The sequence below is a fragment of the Scardinius erythrophthalmus genome (assembly GCF_964197995.2).
Source record: "Scardinius erythrophthalmus genome assembly, chromosome: 7".
Classification (NCBI taxonomy): Eukaryota; Metazoa; Chordata; class Actinopteri; order Cypriniformes; family Leuciscidae; genus Scardinius; species Scardinius erythrophthalmus.
The window spans coordinates 3,163,389-3,185,133 of NC_138227.1; the positions used below are offsets into that span (position 1 = coordinate 3,163,389).

The following is a 21,745-nucleotide window of genomic DNA, read 5'->3' on the forward strand; positions in this document are numbered from 1 at the left end:
TATTAACAATCAGTGTAATGACAATTATTATTATATTATTAATTATTCTTTGCATGAAAACACTTGAATTAGCCTAACTGAACACTGTCTGGGTGTATTAAAACTTCAGAATTATATTGGTGTAGACCTGTAACAGTGATAAGGTAAAGCTAAGAGTGGTCCAGACCAACCTTCCGAAAGTATGACTTACAGAAGGTATACTTAACTAAGAACGTTTCGGGAAACACGTATTAACGATAAGGTACAGCTTAAGGTGTAACTTAAGAACGACGTAGCGTTAAGAAGGTTTCGGGAAACCCAGCCCAGCTATTAAAATAAACAAATACGGACTTGTCAAATCTTCTTATCTAATACCTCTGTTGATGTTAAAACGTTTAGAAGTCCCACATGGAAGCGATACTGAACTATTAATATCTTTATACAACATCTCTATCAATTTAACATATTTATAACCAAATCCAAAAAACTTCAGTGCATGTAAAATGAATTTATGTTCTACAGTATCGAATGCCTTATAGAAATCAAGAAACAAAACAAACCCATCATCCTTAATCAAATGTGCATAATCAATGAAATCCAAAATAAGTCTAATATTGTTGTGTATTAACCTTCCTTTAATAACACCAGATTGTGTTTCACTGTGTTTAACTTGACTCAACCTCGATTTTTAACCTGTTTGCAATAGCAGATGTAATGATTTTATGATCAACATTGAGTTGGGTAATCGGTCTCAAATTATCAATAATTATTATGTCTTTGTCTGACTTTGGGATAAGAATGATCAACCCCTGTTTCATAGTTGGGAGTAAAGAGTTTGATTCAAAACATTCCTTTAAAGCTTTAAACAACAAATCTTTTATTTCTTCCCAGAATTTTTTTTATTTTTTAATTTGTAGTCAGACCATCCAGGAGATTTACCTAAAGACATTTTTTCAATAGCAGAATCGATTTCCCCCAATCTCAGGTCTACATCACAGCTTTCTTTCAATTCAATATCAATCTGTGGAATAAAATCTTTTATGTTTTCTAGAAATCATTTTCAGAATATGAAGAAGAATAAATATCACTATAAAATTAGTATACTTCCTTGGATATTAATTTTGGGTCTGTGATTCTTCTCATTAATAATCAAACTATGAACAGCATTGCTTTTCTGTCTCCTCTTTTCTAACTGACAAACATATGCTGTATTCATCTCTCCTTCTTCCAACCATTTTGCACGAGACCTTACAAAAGCTCCTTGTGCTTTCATTAAATACAAATGATCTAATTTAGCCTGAAGAGAGAGTAATGTATCAACATCTTGAGTAATCTCCTGTGTATTACAACAGGCATTCATTTCCTGAATTAAACTTAACTCCCTTTGCTTCTGTTCTTTGTTTTTTTGTTTGTTTACCAAACCAAATTGAAACTTCCCTTGTTTTGAATTTAAAATACTCCCATTTATTCCCATTAGAAGAGGTCAACTTTAATCTCAATAATCACATTTCTTATTTGACTACAATAATCTTTATCCTTTAAAAGTTCTGCATTAAACTTCCAGTAGTCTTTTCTAAAGGCATGTTTTATTGTTGGCGTCAAAATTAATGAGATAAGGCAATGATCTGTCAATGGTGCAGCAGAAATTGAAACGTTAGTAGCAAACTCAGAATGTTCCTCAGTAATAAGTCAAAAGTCTATCCGTGACATAGAAGATGCATTAGGTTTGACCCAGGAAAACTGACTCTCATTAGGACTAAAATAAGAAAAGTACCTTCACTATTAACCACAGCAGCAATCTACTGACCATGAACATCAGACTGAAAAGTCACAATCTTCCCAGGGCAATTGTTAAGGCTTATGGCGCCACCTGCTGATCGATTAGAGCCATGACTAAACACAGTCGGTCTCTCCCGAATACATCTTCCAAAAAGCAGCATCTTCTTCAGTAGAGCGAGTCTCTTGTAGGAAAACAAAATGTGAATTCTGCCCCTTGTAAAACAAAAATATCCCTTTGCGTTTTACTTTGTCCTTTAGTTCCCTTGCATTTAACGAACAAAAAGATAAACGAGATTTCAATGAGAACATACGCCACTGGAACTCAGAGTGAACGGGTTGAGAGTGTCACTAAGCAGTCGACAATGAGATCAGAAGAAGAAAAGTGCAACCCTTTTAAAAAAAAAGCCTCTCAAAAAAACAACACATTTCCCATTTTCCAAGTCTTCATCATCAGGCGAATCTTTTCTTCCCTTCCATGAAAAGAAAGGGATCACGAAAGTACGCCACTTTCCCTCCAGCTTGCGCTTGTTTAATGTGTGGCCAAAGTATTCCCATAGCATCTCTGTCCTGTTGGTTTAAGTCCTCGTGAAATGAACGCCTGCCTCCTTGCACACGGTTGATCCCTTTGACAGTGTCCAGATTTGGTCTCTGTAGATTCGCTTTGAAAACTGAATGATGATGCGATTTCCTTCTCTTCTGCCAATACGATGAACCGTGTCAACCGCCTCTTCATTTCCCAGGGCACACCAGGAGCAGTCTTGGCCAGCAGGGTAATCACCTCCTGTCTGATGTTCTCGTTCTGTTTCTCTGACGAGCCTTTGTTGCGTAAATTCCAACGCCTTTTGTTGCGATCCAGTTCTCCTACCCTTGACCTCAGCTCTTTGTTTTCTTTTTTAATTTCAGAAAGTATGAGTTCAAATACAGCTTCCTTCTGCTTGTGAGCTTTCATCTCTGTTACAATTCTCTTCCATTTTTTTGGACAGCTCCTCCAGCTTTTTCTCCTGCTTGTCAAATTCAAAATAAACATTAACATTAAAAAAAAATGTGCAACGTAATTCTAATATGAAAAGACATTGGTAACTATTTATAATAAGGTTTCATTTGTAAACATTAGTTAACTTCATTACTTAAAGTGTTAGTTCACCTAAAAAATTTGTTAAAATTTTCTCACCCTCAAGTTGTTCTAAACCTGTATGAGTATCTTTGTTCTGTTGAACACAAAAGAAGATATTTTGAAAAATGTTGGTAACTAAACCATTTCTGGTCCCCATTGACTTCCATCGTAGGCCTATTTTTATCATACTATGGAAGTCAGTGAGCAAAACGTCATTGTAGAATGCTTATGTACATTGTTTGTATGTGTTGTTATTTTATTATAAAAACGTATAATTATTTGTTCTGTACAAATTCATATATAAAATAATAGATTTATAATGTACAATTTATCAGTGAAGGGAAGAAAAGGCAGAGAGAACGCCAAATCATTAATATAATACTTGACCGCATTTCCCATAGGATCCCCCACATCTATAGTTCATCTTCTCTGTTTCTTATCTTAGTCACATGACCAAATTCCTGCAGTTGCAACACATTCTCATACCCAAGACGTCACATTTTGTCACTTTCAACCATGCTTCAATATCTGACGCTCAAAGCACCCTTTAGCGTCCATATGTGACGCTTCGGTTATGGGTAGGTTTAGGCGTCATATAACTGACGCTTTCGGAAGCGTCAATATCCGACGCACAAAGCACCCTTAGCGTCAATATGAGACGCTTCGGTTGGGTAGGTTTAGGTCTGTGGTAGGGTTATGCGTCTCATATGGACGCTAAAGGGTGCTTTGAGCGTCAGATATTGAAGCATGGTTGAAAGTGACAAAAAGTGACGTCTTGGGTATGAGAACGGGCTGGCAGTTATAGCATCTCATAGTAATGCACTGCCTTATATTATGCTTAATGAATACAAAGTGTAACTCCTTAGGAGGATCAAATTCATTCAAAATGGACTTTCTCAATTCCCCTTGTCTTCTTTTGGCATTTTTCAACTGATCTATTTCACACTCAAATTCTCTACTAGTTCTTTCATATTGACCGTAAGAGGAACTCCAGACAAATTCCCTTGCATCAGTTCTTTTCCTCACTTGTACCACTTTTGCTACTTTAATTTTTCCCACACTGCTCATTTTCTTTGCCTTTTCCATCTGTGCTTCAGTACAGCCAATAAGTAAGTTTCCATCTCCCAAAACACATTTGTTTTTTTATTGAGTTAACAATAGGGGAATACAGTCATAAACACTTGAATCTGTAAAACACTGAAATCTAAATTTTGCATCTTGTATCAAATCAATCATACATCTGATACATCAAGTATCTTTTTCAAGAGTCAAGAACAGTCTTAACAGCTTCATGATTGTCCTGTGTTGAGGTTAGAGAATCGTAAAAGATCTTTAAGTCAGTGGAAACTGTCAGGAGAAACAGCAGGTTCAGAAACAAACTTTATTGCTTGAAGAGAACAAAAGCAGTCTGTCGAACTGGAAATAACTCTGGGTCGATAAACTTGTGAGGTACGTCAGGAGTCGAAGGTCCCGGGCTTGGCATCGACACACAGAGAGAAAAGCTCAGGCCCGTTCGGCAGAAGCAGAACCGCAGACAGAGATTGGTAAAGAGACCACAGACATCAGGAAGATAAGCAGAGAACATCCAGCAAACAATAGCCGTCATTTCACCGTCTGGGTTAACTATAGACCCGATATAGTCCGGCTATGAGGAACCCACGTCTATCCAAAAATAAACTTGAATTTGGTTACTTGTCGTTTTTTCCAAAATAACTTGTAAGCATGTTAGCAAAGTCAACAGTGATTACAAGCTGTTTGGTTTAATTTCGTTGACATGTTCTGTGCGTAGTCACGATTTATTTAGAGTCAAAACTGATTCATTGTAGTTTTTGGCCAGGCAGCGCATGAGATGGATGATATCATCATGTTCGCAATGTCAATAATATCTACAAGACATAGTGTAACTTCATGACATGGTCGATCTGTAGTCACGATTTAGCTCTAAATTGGACGGGTTGTGCAGTCTGCTTTTAGTCCAGCCGGCGTAATCGAGTCAATCTATACACTCTAAAAAGCACTGGGTTAAAAACAACCCAAGGGCTGGGTAAATATAGGACAGAACACATGTTGGGTTAATTTTACCCACTAATTGGGTTGTTTATTTAACCAAGCACAATGGGTTAATTTGTTTTTACTATAATACTTGCTTAATTTTTTTACTTCACACATGAATTAATGTTTATGGATTAACTTAAATCCTCTAAACTTTTAAAAAAAATACTCCACACAACCACTGGTTTGCATGATAGCTTACTTTTTTTAATCATATTTGACAGTATAGCATATTGTATATAATTGTTCAATAAATATTGTCTACATTTAAGCTAGTTTAACAAATATTACAAGTAAAATTTTAACATTCATTAACATTTTACATTTTAACATTCAACATAATTCAAGTGTAATCGTCCTGTCTCTCCATAATGTTTTTAAAGCAGGTAAATAAAAGATTTGTTATCTATCAAAATGACGGAAAGCATTTTGAAATACTATCACTCAGTGCTAAACTTAAAATTTTTTTGATTAAGGCAACATATGTTATATAAATAGGCATATATTATTACAGTGATATCTAACACGTCCATAATATTGCTGCGCAAAAGAATCAAGCTTTTGGGGAAATTCATGGTCTGTTGTAAATAATTGTAATGCTTTTACAATTTTAAGTTTCCTTTTATTGTTCGATGGTTGAAGGGTGTGTAGAATAATGTCACTATTGTACACAGTTATTTATTATTGCATCCATAGAGCAAGCCTTTCACTGATTGTTTACAGTTTAACAGAAGTTAAAGCCATAATAATAATCGTGAAATGCATCATGGGGTGTAGGAAAAGGTGGATAGTAAGTACATGTAGCTAATTGTTACTACTGAGTATTTAAATGTATAATTACACTAACAAGGACACTGGAAAATAAAGTGTAAGCGTTAATTCTAATATTATGTGAAATGTCATTTTTTCTCATAAAATCCTTACCTCATTGGAGGCCATGAAGCGACACCCTGAGGACTTCTTTAATCAAGACTGTATAAGTGCCATCCGGATGGCTCCAAACTGAACTGAGAAGCACATTAACCTGCATACTTTCACAAATATGAGGGTGAAACCGGCCACCAGTCTATACATCATGCAACCTCGAGAACAAAACCGAACAAATAACACACAGATATCACAGTTGTTAAACTACTGTTTCAACTTCATCCTCAACACAGGTATTCAGACAACGGTCCATCATCAGAAACGTCCAGAGGAAGCTTTACACACTGCCAGATTTTTAGAGGAAACGGATCGACTCTTTGATATTCTGAACTTCAGGTGCAAATGTGGAAATAAACCTGGTAATTAAATGTTTTTCTCTACAACCAGCAAACCACATTGTGATTTTTGTAGATGCCTGAAAGACACCAAATGGTGGAGGAGACCACTCTCATTTTCCAGCATCATCCGCCCGGAATCCCTGAAGAACAGCATTAGCTGGGAAAAATCCTGGAGATTTGGGTAAATAAAGATCTATTTGGGGTCAAATTAAACAATGGCAGATACAGCTCAGAGCGAAAATAACAAATACAGAGACTAAAAATTAATTGATGTGCTTAAAGAAAAAACCTGATCTAAACCTAAATCTGATAAATCCATTACCAAAGTGGTCACTTACTTCCATCATTTACTTCAATCTGTAAGGTCTGGCAAAATACCAGAGTGGGCTTGTTCACAGTGTGAGGGACGTTTTGATGATGCACAAAAACCTGATGGCTGAGGGACTGAAGCACCTCAAAATTAAACCAAGATTGACTTGATGCATTTATATTTTAGTAAAAGGGTACTAATAATGAAGAAAACAGACAATTAGCAAGACTTCTATATTAACCATTTTTCTTGCTGTTACGTTTAGAACCTGTTTTCTGTTATAAGAGGCAAAGCAGGGCACTGGTTTCACCCTTCAGACAGAGAACTTTCAGCTGCACTAAGTAGTGCATCAGTGGCGAAACATCATTGTTTTTAATTATAGACCCACAAACTGTGTGACAGACGACTGCTTACAGCTTCTTCAGTCTCCCACTGTTGAGTGCATTGAACAGGTAATGCATAATCATATATCACTAGACTGACATGTAGAAAACTTGAACCAAATTTAAATTACTTACCTTTTCTTGCGATGCTAAAACGATTATCGATGCATCTTTTTTTGTGTGTGACTACTTGGTACTTTTAAAGCAAAGTATTTATAATGACCCATAAATAATTTACTTCCAATATCTTTTATTAATAAAACAAATGGAAGTGATTTGGCAAGTCAACTGTAAGGTTATATTTGTCAGCATATGTCCCAACATTGCAAAGAACCAACAGGAAAATAAATGTGTGCCTGTACTAGCAGCATACTTGTAGTAAATGAATACAAACTTTAGCATATTCTGAATCTCTAACATTTAATAATAGACTTCTAACCAATATCCTCCTGTTATTTACAATGAGCAATATAATACTTCAGACAAAAAATAAATAAATATTTTGCTGTAGCAAAATCACAAACAGCTTTCATAGAAAAATAATGCGTGTTGGACTTACGCATATTCTGAATAATTAGTAACAAACAAAGCTGCTCTTATACACAAATAATAAAGGATTTTGCACTCAGCCATTATGCGTCTCTGTTATATGCGCGTTTGAACATATATGTGCGCAGGCGTGTAGTCGTCCTTTACAAACCATGCTAATGAAATTCCACTAATGCCAACATAATTTTCAAGTCTAATTAAAAGAATGTTGTGGTCGATAGTATCAAATGCAGCACTAAGATCAAGTAACACTAATAGGGAGATACAACCACGATCGGATGATAAGAGCAAATCATTTGTGACTCTAATGAGAGCAGTCACAGTTTATGGTACGGTCTAAATCCTGACTGAAAATCCTCGCAGATATCATTTCTTTCTAAAAAGGAACATAGTTGTGAGGATACTGCCTTTTCTAGTATCTTTGACAGAAAGGGTAGATTTGAGATCGGCCTGTAATTGACTAATTCTGTAGGATCAAGTTGCGTTTTTTTAACAAGCGGTTTAATCATAGCCAGCTTAAACATTTTTGGTACATATCCTAGAGGCAAAGATGAATTGATGATATTAAGAAGAGGATCTATGACCTCTGGAAGCATCTCTTTCAGTAGCTTAGTCGGCATAGGGTCTAACGTACATGTTGTCGATTTAGATGATTTAACAAGTTTAGCGAATTCTTCCTCTTCTATAGCAACGAATGAATCAAATTTTCCTCAGGGAGACTACAATGCACTCCCTGATGTGATACTGTAGTTGACGGTTGCATAGTTATAATTTTCTCCCTGATATTATCAATCTTGTTATTAAAGTAGTCATTACTGCTGTGCTGCTTGGAAACATCTGGGGTTAAAGATTTATTTTTCGTTAGTTTAGCCACAATTTCAAATAAATACCTAGGGTTTTGTTTATTTTCTTCTAATAGGGTTGAAAAATAAGCAGATCTAGCAGCTTTTAAAGCCTCTCTGTAAGTAATCGAGCTCTCTTTCCATGAAATGCGGAATACCTCTAGTTTTGTTTTCTTCCAGTTGCGCTCCATTTTTCTGGCTGCTCTCTTAAGGGCCCGAGTGTGCTCGTTGTACCATGGCGTTGGACTATTTTCTTTAATCTTCTTTAAGCGCAAAGGAGAAACTGTGTCTAAAGTGCTGGAAAAGAAAGAGTTAAAAGTTTCTGTCGCAATAGTAGTAGTATACTTTATTGTCCTCGAAAGGAAATTTGTTGTGGACTACATGTTGCTGCATAAACATATAAAAAAGACAGTTGATTTAAGACATTACAAATTTAAAATTAATAAGATAAACAGTTATTCAATAATCGTACAGATACAGGCACAAAGGAATTCTTATACCGATTTAGTTTGCACATTGGGACTCTATATCTTCTACCAGAGGGGAGCATTTCATACTGCGAGTACAAAATGTGAGTTTGGTCCCTCACAATTTTCTGTACCTGATTCAGAATGCAACTCTCATATAAATGTTGAAGATTCAACTGTTCTTCTTGTCCAACAGTTTTTAATGCTGACGACACCAGGTGTACTAGTTTAGACTTAAGCTGTACATTTAGGTTCCCAAACCATACTGTAATACCATATCTAACTATACTTTCTAAAACAGCTTTGTAGAATAACATCATAATCTTCTTATTAACTCCATAAAAACGCAATCTACGTAAGAAGTACAGTCTCTGGTGCAGCCGAGTGCAAACCCATTCTGTGTGTGTTTTCCAAGTGAGTGAACTGTCTATATAAACACCCAAATACTTGTAAGTCTGCGTTTGGGTGATGTTTTGGTCATGTATGACCACTTGCCGATGGTCACCTATACATTTTGGGTCGAATATAATCTCCTCCGTTTTCTTTGTATTTATTATTAAATCATTTTTATCACACCAATCAACAAACCTGCTTATTTCTGGCTGGTAGATGTTTCCTATATTATCGTCTCCGTAAAGTAAACTTAAAATGGCTGTGTCATCAGAATATTTAAAAATATAGTTTTGTGAATGCTTACTTGAACATTCATTTGAAAAAAGTGTAAAAAGTATTGGTGAACTGACACAGCCTTGTGGAACACCTGTGCTAATGTCGAGTTCTTCTGAGCTATCTGGGATGCTACACGTGTTGTCTTACTCCAACAGAGTTAAGAATGTCTTTAAATGCCAATCCCAATGCATCTTTTTCGTTATCTACATGTATATTAAAATCACCAACAATTAGTACTTTATCTGCAACCAGTACTAACTCTGATAGAAAGTCAGCAAATTCTTTGATAAAGTCTGTATGGTGCCCTGGTGGCCTGTATACAGTAGCCAACACAAATCTCAAATGTGATTTATCATTTATACTTGATAGTGTTACATTAAGCACCTAGCATGACGTTGTCATACTCAGATTCTATTCAGAATATGAGTCTGATACTGCTCCATTGGGCTGTTATTATGGGGCGTGTTTCAACCGAACTAGGAAAGAAAATACCTCTGCACTCAATTGGATAAACCTACAACCAATCAGAGCAACGGAGTAAGTGTAACATCTTTCCGATCGACAAATGCCTTGATCGAAGTTCTCTGTTCTTCTTCTAAAATGAATGCGCTATCAATATCAGACGCGACACTATAACAGACGCGATGGCGGAATCTACACATCTCAATTCTCCAACGGCAACCACCTTAGTTGTAAACAAATTCAACCCAGGCGCTCTTTGGTGACGTGGATGATTATGTTACTGTTGATCATCTGTCCATCATCATATAAAGCCCGCACTGACAATTTGATTGGTCCAAACAGCTCTGGTTCGAGCATTATAGCTCCACAATGGATCAAGTCCAGATCGAACTTCCCAACCTCAAATGTTGTGGGCGGGGATAAGTTCGGCTGGCATCCAGGCTATTAAGCACCAACACTTCAAAAGAATTATATTTAACACAAGACTTCTCAGTAATTCTTAAGATATTATAATAAATTACAGCAACTCCTCCCCCTTAGCCTTTCAGACGAGGCTCACAGTAATCTCAAAACAGACTCATTTAAAGTAATGTAATTGTCTGGTTTTAGCCAGGTTTCTGTCAAACACAGCACATCTAGGTTATAATCTGTAATCATATCATAAACAATAAGTACTTTTGAAGTAAGGGATCAAATATTTAGCAACCCGAGATTTAACATTTGTTCATCCGTATTATGGGCCCTATCTTGCACCCAGCGCAATTGACTTTGTACACCGACGCATGTATCATTCCTATTTTGCACCCGCGCAAAGCACGCTTTTCCCTCCACAGAAGCACGTCGCTAAACTAGGGAATGAACTTGCGCTCCCTGGGCGGTTCAGCGCAAAAAAGGAGGCGTGTTTCGGCGCAAACGTTCCTTCATGCTATTTTGCAGGTTTAGAAAACAATTGCGCCACTAACCAGGAAAAAATTGTTTAAAGTCAGTGGCGCGTTGCGCATGAAATTCATATGCTATTTTAAGGGTGCATGCTTGGCCATAATCAATGTAGCGTGTGCACAACGCGCACTTTGATTCCCTCATCTACACAGAATCAGCCGTTTTCATTTTTGCAAATCATACATTATTACGATAGATAGATAGATAGATAGACAATTTATTATAAAAGCATACATCTAGCTTACACATTTACCCAAATTATCATACGCCTTTTTAATCGAAGTTAATTTGGGTGGGTTTCTCCATCCCCAACGTCCCTGACGAGAGCGTTGCTCTCCTTGGCTGTGAACCGCTCCTGGCGCGCCCCTGGCAAATCCGCCGTTATGATAGGAATCCGCTTTAGATCAAGCGCGCCTGCTCTTAAAGGGAATGTGAGATGACGCTCTGATTGGTTTATTTCACGTTACGCCCAAACCACACCTATGAATAATGAAGCTACTTCAGACCAACCCCTTTTAGATTTGCGCCTGGCGCAAGAGTCATTTATCCCGCCGGGAAAATAGAAACAGCGCCAAGACCCGCCCACAGAGTTACTTGCGCTTTGCGCTTTGACACTTGCGTTTCAGATCGTTAAAATAGGGCCCTATATCTGCTTTTTATTTGTTGAACATCAATTAAAAAATTTTTTGGAGTATTTTGTATGTCCTAATTCGGGGAACAGACACAGTCTCCATATGATGATATCTAGGTGGAAGAGTCTCTATGTGATGGGATTTATCTGATCTCAGTGACGTGAGACAGCTAGCAGACGGTCGGTTTAGCCAGTCTGTCTGCTTCCTGACCTGAGCCCCAATTCATGTTATTATTAGAGAGAAGATTATTATTATTATTATATTTTTATAATTGTTTATTTTTTATCATATTACCTTGGCTTATGTTAGCAGCAAGAGAAGTGACTCAGGAGAGTACTGGGTTTAGCCCGAATGAACTTGTTTTTGGCCATACCGTTCGGGGGCCGTTAGCTTTATTGCAAAATGGCTGGATACCAACTGAACCACCGAAAAAGTTGACTGAGTATGTTGATGGTTTTAAAAGACGAATTGTTGAAGTGGTTAAAGTGGCAAAGGTGAACCTGGAACAAGCACAAGCAAAAATTAAACGCTTATATGATCGTAGGACGGAACATCGTTCTTTTTGTGTTGGCGATCAGGTGCTGGCCTTGTTGCCCGTTGTTTCATCTCCGTTTAAAGCTAGATTTGGTTAAGTAATTCAGAAACTTTGAGAAATTTGCCAACATTCCTAGAACATCTTCCAACTGAAAAGCATTGTGAATTGGCTGAGTTAATTCGGGAATATTCGTCCTTGTTTTCAGATGTTCCTTCTTAGACACACGTAGTACAACATGACATTGATGTAGGTGATTCCCCTTCAATACGTCAGCGGTTTTGTAGAGTGCCGTGGAAAAAAAGAAAACAGCTTGAGTCAGAGGTTAATTATTTGATTGATAATAATCTCCCTGTTTGTTAGTAAAAAAAAAAGGATGGGACATTTAGGTTCTGTACAGATTATAGAAAACTAAATGCAATCACTAAACCAGACTTTTAGTTGTGTATAGTGATTCTTGGGAGGAACATTTAGTCTGAATTCAATCGCCTGAAAGACGCTCAGCTCATCGTGAACCTAGCAAATGTGTGACTTCGGGCCACGGTGACTTATTTAGGACGAACACCTGCGCGCCGGTCAGTGTTAATTTTGTTAACGAAAACTATGACGAAAAATGTTCGTTGACGACCTTTTTTTCCCTGACTAAGACGAGACGATGAGAGACGACACCCACGTCATTAAATGATAACTGTGACTATATCAACACATGCATAATCGTTGACAAAAAAAGACGAGACTGAAATGTGTTTAAAACAATTTTAAACTTGACCAAAACCACTTGTTTTAGTCAAATAAAGGAGACGACAACACATTAACTGTTTTTACGAGCGTTTAGGCATATGGTTGCCAGATTTTAATAATTTAAATCCCCAGTCAGAGCTTTTCTGTTAAAAGAACACGTTTTCTACCTGGTGTGATGCCAAGTCACGAGGCTCCACCTGAGAGCGGCATTTCATTCACTTCACCCATACCTCAAACTCGCCGACAACGCAGAAAGGGTCACAATAAGAAGCCTGTAACCAATAATGCTGCAGACGCACTTTCTTCTTTACTAGAGCATATGACTGTCCAATGATAATTGTTTTGTATGAAAAGTTTTTCTGTCCATCGCTGCTACTCTCAAAGTCACATGAGAGAGCAGTGACAAGGGTCTTTGTCCACACATACAGAGAAGCTATTGTATCTTCGGGGATTGCCGATTGAGTGGACAGTCACGCGGCCACTGATAGGGGTGTCAAGACTTTTGCTGGGATCAGCATCTGTACATGTGATTTGCCTTACAGTAAATATGACGAACGGTATAAAAGAAACGAACTGGAGATGGATAAACTGCTCATCCTTGCAATCTCCAGTCCGGGACGCCAGCAGTTCCTGGGTGCAAGAAGCTGTAAAGCCTAGCTAATATTACTCTGTTAGTCTAAGTACTCTATTATATTCTGTAACAAGTATTCTTTTCATTTTTGATTCTTTTAATAAATATTGTTAAACATTTATTCTAAATCATCTGACTGGAACTTGGAATTTTTGAGTGCGTTTTCACCTTCCTTTCCTGGACCAGGAAGGTCCCAACCGGGGGAAAACTACAGAGGGTGAGCATGATTTTCTGATATAAGTAAATCAGTGTGAACTTTGATTGATTGATAAGCCTGGCTAAAGAAACAACTTATAACAGGGTTATTGTTGTATAGCAAACACGGTTGAAGAGTACCTAAAAAAGGTAGATTCATACTACGAAGGGGAGATTTATTATATTTAATAATAAAATACGAATTTGTAGAGACTGTTCACCTAACTCTTAATATTTAATAATAAAATACGAATTTGTAGAGACTGTTCACCTAACTCTTAAAAGTACGACTAAAGGATAGGCTCTTTAGTTACCGCGGGATTATTTATATGTCCTGATAGGATGTAAAATAATTTGGAACGGTATTTAATCGTATAAACTTTTACACTGGTCTTTTCGATAGTATCTGGCAACCATGCGCTTGCGCGCTCTCTATCTATACACTGCTGAAGTAGCGCGGAATCCGCGTATGATCTGAAAACACAGACAAGTAAGCTGGAGTTTAGCGATCTTCATTTGAGATTTTCTACTTAAATTAAAGTATCATTTCTCATTGAGTCCGTCTCATTTCTGCCACGAGCCGCGCTGTTTGTACGAGTGGAATCCGCGATCAAAATGCAGGCTGATATCCAACAGTGTTTTTAATGTTGATCATAATATACGAACAAGAATGCAATGTTTCCTGAATATCCACACGATTTCAAATGTGACATTGATTTTATGCAACAGTTCAACAAACAGAAGGGTATTAAGTGATGTAGCCTACTACATTTAAAACAGTATTGTCAGTAGGCTTATTGCTTTATTTTACAACGAAAGCCATAGCAGAACTGCAGCACACAGCGGTGATTCATGAACGAATCTGTGGCTTTGAACGAATTGTGAGATTCAGAGACCCGTTCATAAATATAGCAACTTGCTTTGTTACTGAATGAATGAATGACTCCATAAAAGGATCCCTTCGTTTTTACTATCATTGCATATTTATTGAACATTGTTTAATTTAAAGCATTATTTATTTCATAAAGGTACTTATAAAGGTAAAACTAAGGAAAATGGGTAGAAATGCACAAGTGCACAAGTGCTACTGCTAAAAAGTGCAATGTCAATACATCCTGGTACCTTAATTTAATTTTCTCAAACTTAATTGAATTGGCCTAGAGATAAAAATTATGACATTTTTTGTCTAAAGACTAGGCTACATATAAATAGCTACCAAAATGAATGTTGGTAACTGCAGTTTGACTAAAAGTAATGACTAAAAGTTGACAAAAAATGCAATGACTTTTCGTCAACTAAAACTAGACTAAAACTATGAAAGACAAAATGACTAAAATGTGACTAAGACCAATAAGCATTTTCGTCTGAAGATGAAGACTAAGACTAAATCAAAAATGGCTGCCAAAATTAACACTGGCGCCGGTGATCCAAATCGCGCCGCAATCAACCAGTCACCTGTAAACAATGCAGACGCAACACACACACACACACACACACACACACACACACACACACAAAACAAGGAACGGCCGACAGTCTTTGTCTCCCTCTGCTGGTACAACACAAACACATTCAGGCACTATATTACCTCTAACAAAACTCCCAACCTTTTTGATATTATACTGTGTGTTTATACAAATAAAATGAATGAGGTTTATGAATGAGAAACTGTAATTTGCTGCAGTGAAATAAAAGGTGTTTCACTGCCGCCTCATCAGGTCTTTCAGAGGAATGTTGAAATCTAAACGAAGTCTTAATTTACAACAGTAAAGTCGCTGTATCTTCAGTCTCTGTTGATTCTGTTGACTGTGAGTCTCTGTAGTGGATCCTTATTCACCATCAGATGATCATCAGAAGATCAGACTGTCATCTAATACTGGCCAGTCCTAAAATAAAACACACAAACTGTCACATATGCAGTATGAGACATCACATATGTCACATATTTTCATAAGAAAACTAACTAGATAAGCTATATTAATTCATTCTCAAACATTATAAAATAGCTTCTATCTGATGCTAAAAATCACTTTACAAAATTAAAAGGACATGAAAAGTCACTTTCACACAACAGACAGCTGATACAGAACCAGCAGAAATTATCATTACACTACGAATTTAATATGAGTTATTTACAAAAAAAGCAAATCTCAGATTATCACACACATAGAAACAGTTAAAGGGGGAAAGCTGAAAATAACATTAATATTATGTTCACAATCAGTCACAACATTATAAGCACAATTAAACTCATAAAAAACAGTTTAAATTTCAGAGACCTACTGAAGCTGAATTTAAGACTCAATATCTGATGATCTCAGACAAAATATTTACACGTTACTGAACCTTAACCTTTAACTTTTATTTAGTGAGTAAATTTGAATTTGAAATTTGAATCAGCCATTTGAAATTTAAGTGAAAATATGATAATGAAAAACGTTAAAAACTATTCTTACCATAGTGTCTCCAGTTTATAATGTGGATCATCCTTCAGATCCTTTAGCAGCTTCACTCCTGAGTCTCCTAGTTTATTCTCAGACAGATGCAGGTCTCTCAGGTGTGAGGGGTTTGATCTCAGAGCTGAAGCCAGAGCAGCACAACCTTCATATGTGACACCACAATCCTCCAACCTGTAGAGAACAGTGACACACATTAAGCCAATATCCAAAGATAAACATGACCACTTAAAAAAAATAATAATAACATAATAATGTCAATATGAAATATATACACATACTCATTAATTATTAGATTAGAATCATTTATGTTGTTAAAATACACCAGTTAGGATTAAGGGATTGAATACACAGTTTGTAGAGTATAAAAATCATTATTTCTATGGAAAGTCCCCATAAAACATAAGAACCTATGGTGTGTGTCGAAGAAGCAGTCGAACAACAGGAGAGATCATCAGTCTGTGAGTGTTTACTTTTCCCAGTAGATTTTAGCGCGGCTCTGTGTTGCTAGGAAGTTAGTTTTGTTTATTGTGTTTTTACTCTGGTAAAAGCGCCCGTGTGACGTTGTTTGTGCGTCGTGACTTGTTAGTTTCGCTTGACTAAACAGGAGGGCGGGACCTGCTGTATTCAATAAAGAGGTATTAGGCGTGTATAAAATAGGTTAGTGCACCGCGGCAGCGGTCGCGGCAGCCCTCGTGTGAAGCCCTCATCGTGTGAAGACCGAAGAGTGTAAAGACCAACGACTCTACCTGTGCGACTCCACTGAGCAAGGACACCGACAAGGCACTTGAGTATTAATTTTCTTGTTTTTTTCCTTTCCTTTCTCTTCTACAAAACTTTTCATCTGATCTGTCTGTTTGTGACCCCTCTTACACTATGTGTTTTCAAATCCCTACTATTACTAACACACGTAAATCAAATGTCACACGTCAGAGGCAGTCCAATCCTAACAACCTGCGTACTTTTCCGGTGCTTCTAGTACTATATTCTCTTTTCCTATTGGTCTCTGGAATTGCCAGTCCGCTGTAAACAAAGCTGATTTCATTACATCTATTTCTAGTCATTTGGGTCTCAGTCTACTGGCCCTGACTGAGACCTGGATCAGACCAGAGGACACTGCCACACCGGCTGCCCTCTCCACTAAATTCACTTTCTCACACACCCCTCGCCTTACTGGTAGGGGTGGTGGTACTGGTCTGCTCATCTCAAACGATTGGAAATTTGATCATTTACCACCTCTGTGTGACAACAGCTCATTTGAATCACATTCCATTACTATCACTAGCCCTATTAAACTCCATTTTGTAGTTGTATATCGTCCCCCAGGGCAGCTCGGAAGTTTCTTGGAAAAGCTTGATGTGCTACTCTCATCCTTCCCTGAGGATGGTACTCCTCTCATAGTTCTTGGAGACTTCAACATCCACCTAGAAAAACCTCAGGCTGCTGATTTCCACACTCTGCTTGCCTCATTCGACCTCAAGCGAGTATCTACTGCGGTTACTCACCAATCAGGTAATAAATTGGACCTTATCTACACACGCTACTGCTCCACTGACCATACACTGGTCACTCCACTGCACACCTCAGATCACTTCCTCCTCACTCTCAACATCAACCTGCCACAGAACACAACACACACTCCTCCACAGGTCACCTTTCTGCGAAACCTACGCTCACTCTCACCCTCTCGTCTATCCTCTCTGGTCTCATCCACACTTCCTCCACCTGATCAGCTTTCAACACTAGATACTAACAGTGCAACTGATAATCTTTTCTCCACTTTAACATCCTGCTTGGACAACTTCTGCCCACTTTCCTCCAGGCCAGCCCACGCCACACCCTCTGCCCCCTGGTTATCTGATGTTCTCAGTGAACATCGTTCGAAACTCAGGGTTGCAGAGAGGAAGTGGCGCAAATCGAAAGATCCGACTGACCTTAGTCTTTATCAGTCCCTCCTCTCTTCCTTCTCTGATAATATATCTACTGCTAAAATGACTTACTATCACAACAAAATGAACAATTCTTCAGACTCTCGCATGCTTTTCAAAACCTTCTCCTCTCTTCTCAACCCTCCTCCTCCTCCTCCTCCTTCATCAACACTAAAAGCTGACGATTTTGCAACATTCTTTATAAATAAAACAACCTCCATCAGCGGCCAATTTACCAATCCACAAACTGACACACACACTTTTCCAGCTAACACACACTCTCTACCCTCCTTCTCTCTACTCTCAGAAGCAGAAGTCTCCAATCTCCTCCTTTCCAGTCGCCCTACCACCTGTCCGCTTGATCCTATTCCCACTAACCTACTTCAAGCCATTTCATCCTCGGTTGTACCCACACTCACACACATCATAAACACTTCTCTTCACACTGGTACCTTTCCCACAGCATTTAAGCAGGCTCGTGTAACCCCACTGCTTAAGAAACCCACTCTAAATCCAGCACATCTGGAAAATTACAGACCGGTATCTCTCCTTCCATTCGTCGCGAAAACACTTGAACGAGTTGTTTTCAACCAGATCTCTTCCTTCCTTACACAGAACAACCTCTTGGACAACAATCAATCTGGTTTCAAAAGTGGACACTCAACTGAGACTGCCCTGCTCTCAGTAATTGAAGCTCTGAGACTGGCAAGAGCAGCCTCCAAATCCTCAGTTCTCATCCTGCTGGATCTGTCTGCTGCCTTTGACACAGTTAACCACCAGATCCTCCTGTCAATCCTAAAGATGAAGGGCATCTCGGGAACCGCACTCCAATGGTTCAAGCCTTACCTCTCAGGTAGGTCCTTTAGGGTATCGTGGAGGGGTGAGGTGTCTAAGACACAACATCTAGCTACTGGAGTGGCTCAGTGCTGGGACCGCTTCTCTTTTCCATCTACATGACATCACTAGGATCTGTGATTCAGAAACATGGCTTTTCCTATCATTGCTACGCTGATGACACACAACTCTACCTCTCATTCAAGCCTGACGATCCGACGGTAGCTGCTCGCATCTCAGCCTGCCTGACAGACATTTCTGGCTGGATGAAGGACCACCACCTTCAACTAAACCTTGCGAAGACAGAGCTACTCATGGTCCCGGCCAACCCAACACTTCACCACAACTTCACCATTCAGCTAGACTCGTCATCCATAACTCCATCTAGGTCAGCCAGGAACCTTGGTGTGGTAATTGATGATCAATTGAACTTCACAGACCACATTGCTAGAACTGCCCGGTCATGTAGATTTGCCTTGTACAACATTAAGAGGATCAGACCCTTCCTATCAGAACATGCTACTCAACTCCTTGTCCAAGAGCTTGTTTTATCCAGACTTGACTATTGTAACGCTCTCCTGGCCGGTCTTCCAGCTTGCACAGTCAAACCTCTGCAACTGATCCAGAACGCCGCAGCTAGAGTGGTCTTTAACGAGCCGAAAAGGGCACACGTCACTCCTCTCCTCACAAAACTGCACTGGTTGCCAGTTGCCGCTCGCATCAAATTCAAGTCACTGACGTTTGCCTACAGAACATCCACTGGTTCTGCTCCCTTTTACTTTAACTCTTTACTTCAGACTTACGTGCCATCCAGGAACTTGCGCTCTGCAAGTGAACGGCGTCTTGTGGTGCCATCTCAAAGAGGCACAAAATATCTTTCTCGGACCTTTACCATGACTGTTCCGTGCTGGTGGAATGATCTGCCTAACTCAACCAGAGCGGCTGAGTCCATAGCCACTTTTAAGAAACGGCTGAAGACGCTTCTTTTTCGACAGCACTTGATCCAGTAATACTAACACTTTCTCTACTACTTTATTCTATTCTGTTCTATAACTATAAAAAAAAAAAAAAAAAAAAAGTTCTGCGTTAGATTAAACTGAGAAGGGTCATAGCACTTGCATTTTGTTGTCCTACTGTTAGTTTAACTGCTTCTATTGTTCTCATTTGTAAGTCGCTTTGGATAAAAGCGTCTGCTAAATGAATAAATGTAAATGTAAATGTAATGTAAATGTGTGTGTGTGCTTAATGAATTTGTAAATATTTTAAGGAAAATGTGTGTGTGTGTGTGTGTGTGTGTGTGTGTGTGTGTGTGTGTGTGTGTGTGTTAGGGCTGGAAGAAAAAAAATCGATTCACCAAACTATCAATTTTTTTTTGTTATCTATGAGTGTCGTAATATCCATTTCAAGTGGACGCGTGGAAGCGACTTGAGACTGAATGCACTGAAAAGCCCTCGTGCTACTCATATGCTGAGAGAGAGATAAGACAGTAGAGCTGCACAATTAATCTTTAAAATACTGTGATCCCCATTCAAACACCCATATGATCTTCTTCAAATTCATCTGTCCTTTGATAATATCATATCGAAGCATTTTAAATCTGTGTTGGCACTGCCGCTGATCCAGAGAGAGTAGTCATGAAACAGCTTAAATAAAAAAGCTGGGATAAAAGTTTAAAGTTCAAATATAAACACTGATACAAAGTATTGTGATAATATTGAATGTGTGTGTGTGTGTGTGTGTGTGAGAGAGAGTGTCTGTGTGTGTGTGTGTGTGTGTGTGTGTGTGTGTGTGTGTGTGTGTGTGTGTGTGTGTGTGTGTGTGTGTCTGTGAGAGAGAGATTGTGTGTGTGTGTGTGTGTGTGTGTGTGTGTGTGTGTGTGTGTGTGTGTGTGTGAGTGAGCTTAATGTATTTGTAAACATTTTAAGGAATTCTTAATATTAATATAATTAATGTCCAATAAAGGCTGTATTAAAGCACTTAATGACAATTTCTTATTTTCTGTGAACTAATCTAAAGTGAGAACTATTTATGGTTAATAAGTTGTTAACAAAGCATTACCTAACTCTATACATAAGAGCTAATTAAAGGAGAACTCCGTTTTTTTTTGTAAATTTGGAGTGCTGTCAGTACAGAGAACAACGACAAAAATCGGTGTTGCCTACACCGTGTTATCCGGTGTTGCCTACACTGTGTTATCCTCTTTTTAAAATTTGCACCCTCTTGACTTCAATGGAGCAAGTTTTAAACCTGCTTTTAACCTCTTAACATCCTTCATGTGTCATAACAAGTGCACCAGCCATGTGAGTGATTCCTTCAGAGTGAACACGGGTGTATCTGACTGCAGTAGATGTGAAAGATATCAATAAAAGTGATGTTAATTCAGCCAGCGCACATACCTGTATTTACATCCTGTTTTCGGTCAAAGTCCACAGTAGTCGATTGTCGAGTTCACGCGCGTTCATAGGTAACTAAACCTATGCGCGTAACCTCGACAATCGACTACTGTGGACTTTGACCGAAAACAGGATGTAAATACAGGTATGTGCGCTGGCTGAATTATAATTATAGATTATGCACTATCTACATATTAAACCTTATTCACTCCGAGTCTTTATGGTAGAGAACATCTTACCACAGTTCCTCCAGTTTACAGTGAGGACTCGCTAGTCCAGCAGAAAACCGCTTCACTCCTGAGTCTCCTAGTTTATTCTTATACATATACAGTTTTCTCAGGTGTGAGGGTTTTGATCTCAGAGCTGAAGCCAGAGCAGCACAACCTTCATCGGTGACACCACAATCACTCAACCTGTAGAGAACAATGACACACATTAAGCCTATATCAAAATATAAACATAACACTTAAAAAATAAAAAATAAACAATGCTGTCAATATGAAATATATACAAATACTCATTAGTTCAAGTTGTTAAATTACATCAGTTAGTATAAGGGGATTGAATATACAGTTTGTACAGTTTAAAAATCA

At 38.3% G+C, this 21,745-nt stretch overlaps 1 protein-coding gene across 3 annotated transcripts in view; it reads right to left on the bottom strand.

Annotated features, from left to right (window-relative positions):
* Positions 1 to 14,499: 14,499 nt before the first annotated feature.
* The window catches only part of LOC308694104 (protein NLRC3-like), a 75,443-nt gene continuing 68,197 nt past the window's right edge, over positions 14,500 to 21,745 (bottom strand). For all 3 annotated transcript variants that reach the window (XM_081371394.1, XM_081371395.1, XM_081371396.1), the window contains exons 12-14: positions 21,392 to 21,565; positions 15,998 to 16,171; positions 14,500 to 15,427 (exon numbers count right to left, since the gene is read on the bottom strand). In XM_081371394.1, the coding sequence (XP_081227520.1) occupies positions 15,412 to 15,427; positions 15,998 to 16,171; positions 21,392 to 21,565 (364 nt within the window). In that variant the 3' untranslated portion in view covers positions 14,500 to 15,411. The remainder of the gene's footprint in view (positions 15,428 to 15,997; positions 16,172 to 21,391; positions 21,566 to 21,745) is intronic.